The sequence below is a fragment of the Trachypithecus francoisi genome, unplaced genomic scaffold, assembly GCF_009764315.1.
Source record: "Trachypithecus francoisi isolate TF-2019V2 unplaced genomic scaffold, Tfra_2.0 Lachesis_group0, whole genome shotgun sequence".
NCBI lineage: Eukaryota > Metazoa > Chordata > Mammalia > Primates > Cercopithecidae > Trachypithecus > Trachypithecus francoisi.
Genome location: NW_022681453.1, coordinates 93,525,421 through 93,531,019, shown reverse-complemented (window position 1 = coordinate 93,531,019; position 5,599 = coordinate 93,525,421). Strand labels below are relative to the sequence as shown.

Sequence of the window (5,599 nt, the reverse complement as noted above, 5' to 3'; positions counted from 1 at the left end):
CAGGTGGCTGCCAACCCAGAGAGCCATTGTCATCATGAGGAAGAGGGAGAATCAGGAGGTCATTACTGGAATGGCAAACTTCAAGAACTTACAATTACGGCAGCATTAGCCTGCACTTCCTGACTGCCACAGCCCCTGAACTTCCACAAAGCAAGTGACTAGGCTGAAATTATAATTAAGAAAAAAAAAAAAAATCAACCCTACCACCATGTTTAAAAGCAGCAATAAGCTCAAAAAGTCTCACTTCTGCCTTTAATATCTAATTTTGGATCTTCTTACTTAATTCAATTTGCATCTAAGTCCCTGACTGTAAGTTTTCTAGCCTCTGTAGAACAAAAAGTACACCAGAGGAAGGCTGAAATAGATGCCAAATGACAAACACAATACCCACAATAGCCTCTTTTTACATTATAAGACGGTGCTTTTCTTTTTTTTCTTTTTTTTTTTTAGAAGCACACTACAATAGTTAATTTTATTTGTTCAAGAGCTCATATTGCAAGCATTAAACCAAGCATAGGCTTTGATTCTGTGACCCCAAATTCACATATGGAAGAAGATCAAAGCAAACTGCGATCCATGTACACGGAGGACAACTAAAGGCTCAGAGTTAATAACATTGTAGTGTTTAAATTTCTATAGCCTAGAGCCCAGTAGTCACAGGTCTTTTAGGTCCTTCTGGGTGTCCCACAGGGTATCTGCACTTTTCTTGAGCTGAGCAACTTCATCATCTTTTAGCTTCTGGTTGATAACGCTGGTTAATCCTCGGGCATTGAGGATACACGGAAGGCTCAGAAAGACTTCATTCTCGATGCCATACATCTCCTTTACCATTGTTGACACGGGATGAATCCTGGATAGATTTTTCAACATGGATTCAATAAGATCAGCCACACTTAATCCAATAGCCCAGTTGGTATATCCTTTTAGCTTGATGACTTCATAGGCACTTTCAACCACCATCTTATGCACTTCCTTCCACTTTTCACTATCATTGTCAGGTCCCATTTCTGGATTCAATTCCTGGAGAGAAACACCTGCCACATTCAGGCCACTCCACACAGCCACACTTGAGTCACCATGTTCCCCCCAAATCCATCCATGGCAGCTGCTGGGATGAATGCCAAGTTTTTCAGCCATAAGGTAGCGAAATCTAGCAGAATCCAGATTACATCCACTTCCAATCACGCGGTGTTTGGGTAATCCACTTAGTTTCCAGGTAACATATGTAAGAATGTCCACTGGCTTGGAAACCACAATTTTGATGCAATCAGGACTGTACTTGACGATCTGAGGAATAACGAATTTGAAGACATTAACATTTCTCTGCACCAGATTGAGCCGACTCTCCCCTTCTTGCTGACGGACTCCTGCAGTTACCACTACAATCTTAGAATTGGCAGTCACAGAATAATCTTTATCTGCCACAATTTTAGGCGTCTGAAGAAATAAGCTCCCATGCTGCAGATCCATCATTTCTCCTTTAAGCTTATCTTCCAAAACATCCACAAGAGCAAGTTCATCAGCCAGAGACTTTCCCAGAATGCTGATAGCACACGCCATACCAACTTGTCCAACACCCACTACAGTGATCTTATTGTTTGGGACTGTTGCCTCTTCTTCTGCAACTGGTGCAATGAGTTTTTCCTTAAGAGTTGCCATTTTGCACAGGAGACAGAGGACGCTGGAGACCCCGACGGTGCTTTTCTTACCATGATTTTACTTGCCTCTATATACAATAGGCCTCTTGCTGGTTTATTTTCTTTTGTATTATCTGTCTGCTCCATTAGATTATAAACTTCTGACAATATAAGCCTGTTTAGTTTACTATTATTTTAGTGCCTGACCTGCAGAGATCCACAGTATGTTTTTGTTGAGAAAATTAATCAGATGTATCAGACCTAATTTGTAAATAGGTTCAAATCTCAGCTCATTTACTAGTTTGTTAAACAAATGTAAAAACTTCTCAATCTATGTTGCTTCAATGACTTATCTGAAAATCAGGCTAATAACTAGACACGAATAGCACCCATCCCTCTGTTTTTCTCCCACATCAGGCAGCTTGTATTATGTAGAAGTCCTAACATTCTTGGCATGGGGCAAGCAGGATCTTCCTGAGTGTATAATGCCCACTAGCCTATGATGCCAAGGGTTCCTGTCCAAAATGAGGTTTGGCAAAACATACGTCAATTATGTCTTCTTTGTCACACTCAGGCTGTCACTGCTCGAGTACTCCTGATCCTGAGACACCACAGAGGCTTACGGCTTCTGCCTCATTTCAAGCATAACTTTTCCCAGGACACAACTTCCGTAGTCTAGGGATAGATGTGAGTGGGGGAAATTCTGAGTCATTGATTTCCCCTGCCATTCCTAAGCCAATGACAAGTCAAACTCAGTATAGTAGAAGCCATTTCCACCATAACCCGCTATCTAAGCTTTCCTTCTGCTTAAGAAACTCCCTCCTCCCTCGAGTTCCGGTCTGTCCCTCAAGCCCTCGAAAGAATTGCCCACAGTGGAGTGTTTGTGTGGAGTGTTTGTGTGAGTAGTGGGCAGTAGGGCAATAGTTAGCAATTGGTGGCAACAGGTAGATGCATCTCCTTCCTCCTGTAGAAATGGGAACCCAATACAGCATTAGTTACTTTCTGGGCCAAATGTTCTCAGGCTCAGCTCATACTGCTGTCTTAAAACTCCATTAAGGCAAGATTCCCAACTTCCAGGCTTCTGTCTTCTGCTTACCACAGATTTCTAGCTTCTTGATAGCTTCTTATGTGTCTGCAAATGTCTCTGTAAGAAACAGGAAAAACTTAGTCACTACCAAAATGAAGGATGTTGAAGGGAAGGGAGGCGACAGAGCAGTTTCTATGCCCAGAACAAACTGAGGTTTGGAATAAGGATGGAAAGCAGGTCTTTCCACCTTTGTCAAGAAAATCCTGAAAGAGCTACTTTCTGCTTATAGGGAAGATAGGACCAGGTTTAGCTTAATTTCCCCTCCTCCTAGTAGGAAGCCTGATACTGTCGCCTATAAAAGTCTCTCTTTCTTTTTTTAAAAATTGTTATCTTCTCCTAATTCAATGCCTGCTCCCTTTCATACCCCAGATGTACTACTGCAGTTCCCTCTGTTAACTCTGGGATACTGGCCCGGAATGACCACTTCTGGCAACTTTCCTTTAAGATTTATCCAGCCCGGGTTTGAGAAGGAATAGCCTACTGCCTTGTCCAGAAAAGCACTCTTGAGGCCCATTCGTTCAGGACCCATATCTTATGTGGGCAGAGGGAGGATGCGGGCAAGATAACTCTTGAGCCTGTGAAATAAATGTCTGCCCAAGAAAGATGTCACTACTGGAAGGCTAACTAGATGCAGCAGGGAGAGAACTATTTTCCCATTAGAGAGTGTACTCTGTCCTCTCTCAAATAAGAGCAACTGTCTCTTCAGAATATCTGGGCTACTGTCTTACAGCAAATTGTCTTGCACCTTGAAACTTTAGAGGAAAAAGAAAACAAACTAGAGAGTCATTATGTTCCATTCTTGTGAGTTATTTGCATTTATATTAAACTTAAAGTTGGTTTATAAATCTTGACATTATCATTTATTATATTTTATTTATTTTCCAATTTGTCTGGCGTTATCATATTTACACACATTGTTTAAACAGTATCGACTTTTTTTTTCTCAATTGTACTCTGGACTATAGAACCCCATAGGTAGACTTGATCTATATGAAATTTATAGTCTAGCTTTATTCTGTCCTTTATTATTTTCTTAGTGGACTCCCCAGATAACCCTCTTAAACCTACTTCTATTTCACTGGATTCCAATTACTATAGCTTTCCACCCCGCTACAGTCCACAGACTGCAGAGTAGAACGTCTCTCATTTCTGAGAAGTCCTCTATCATATAAGACACATTTTCTCTCTTTCTAGCTCCATGCAGCTTTTATTTATACCAATGGTCTCATCTTCTTTATAGTCTTATATGAAAACCTTTATTAATATCTATCTTCTAGAGTTAAATGCTCACTAAAATGAAACCCTATGCTTATAGACTTCATCCCTCCCTAAAAGACCTTGCTCTTGTATTTATGCCTTCCTTTCCAGCATCATTAATCTTAATATTCCTTTAGTCCAGATCCTCTACTGTCTTATATATTACTGCCCATGTTATGCTTTAAACATTATTTTTATCATATCACTCCCTTTTCCAAATCCTTTAAAGATGATTTCTTTCAATAGCTTCCACTTTTTAAAGGCTTCCACTATTTTAATTCCCTTTTTTAATTCAATAGTCTACTCAATATTTTCCCCAAACATAATCTTCACTGTATTCAAGCCAGTATCTACGTGATTTAAATCTATCATTTTCTTGCTACTTGGCCTATGGTGGGCATTCAGGACATAGTGGAAAATCAGATGTACACAAATTCATTCTTAATGTCATAAATTCAGGTTGTCTCTCACTTCTGAATTCTCATTTTCTTATCTCTTGGGCTATCAGAAACTTAGATGCTTTTAAATCTAACTTTAGCTCCATTTCCTTTATGAAAGCTTTCAATATTCAAGTCTTAGTTCATACTCCCTTTGTTTGAATATTCAGTAAATATAGCTTATACCAAAGAAGAGTACATTAGTCATGGTTCATTATAGGTTTTAAAAAACACATCATTTCAAGTAGAAAGAGAAAAATGGATTTAGTAAAGGAAAAATGCTTACTACATTGAAAGAAGATAAGAAGAACAGACTTTTCATTCACTGGACTTCTGGAAATGACATATAAAAATATACCACTAAACTGTAAGGCTGGAGAAGCTGCTAATTTTGCTACAATCAAGGGGAATCGAGAGGCCACAGCACTTGTTGTTAACCACAGGAACACTTTAGTTGTAAACTGAGCATGATAAAGAACCTACCACATCTATTGACTGCAAATTGTACTATACCTGTTAGATTCACACAAAATTGAAGCCTACATCCCAGTACCCAGGGATGGATTCAAAGACATTGCCAGTGGGATCGAAGAAAAATTGAATGCTTCCATAATACTGCTTGCAAAAGTGCAGTATTTTCTTTCCTTTCAACTTCCAAAACACAGGAGTTCATTTCATGGGCTGAGCTTTAGCAACGTATGAAACAAGAGATGCTAAAGATCTGAGGAATTGAATTTTTAGTCTTTAGTTTATGTAGTACAGCTGAAGGAGGGATGAATATCGGGTATGGACTCAATGTATTCTCCACAAGTGGATTATTATATTTTATTACATCATTTTTTTGATGCATAACGATTATGTCTTCCCAAATATATAATTACTTGATAAATAGCTAACTGAGATGCCATCATATTGTAGAAGGAAAAGAAAACACCAAATTACACCACAAGATTTAGTACAAGTTTATACCCTAGTCCTCCAACAGGCTTTTGTTTATTTAATCATGGAAATAAACACTTAGTTTCTTTAGGTCACATTTAATTTGAGAAGATTTTACTAGGTAATGTCTTGGTCCCCTCCTGATAGTCTATTATTTCATGATTGATTGAACTATATCCTGTTCAAGTAGACAACCCATATGCTTGCTGGGAGAAAATTGTGTTTCAGTATTAAATGCTCAC

At 38.9% G+C, this 5,599-nt stretch overlaps 1 protein-coding gene across 1 annotated transcript; it reads right to left on the bottom strand.

Moving 5' to 3' along the window:
* Positions 1–639: 639 nt before the first annotated feature.
* LOC117083627 (L-lactate dehydrogenase B chain-like) lies at positions 640–1,686 on the bottom strand. The gene has a single exon (XM_033211553.1). The coding sequence runs from the start codon at positions 1,657–1,659 to the stop codon at positions 655–657; it is 1,005 nt and encodes a 334-aa protein (XP_033067444.1). The 5' UTR covers positions 1,660–1,686; the 3' UTR covers positions 640–654.
* Positions 1,687–5,599: the final 3,913 nt, after the last annotated feature.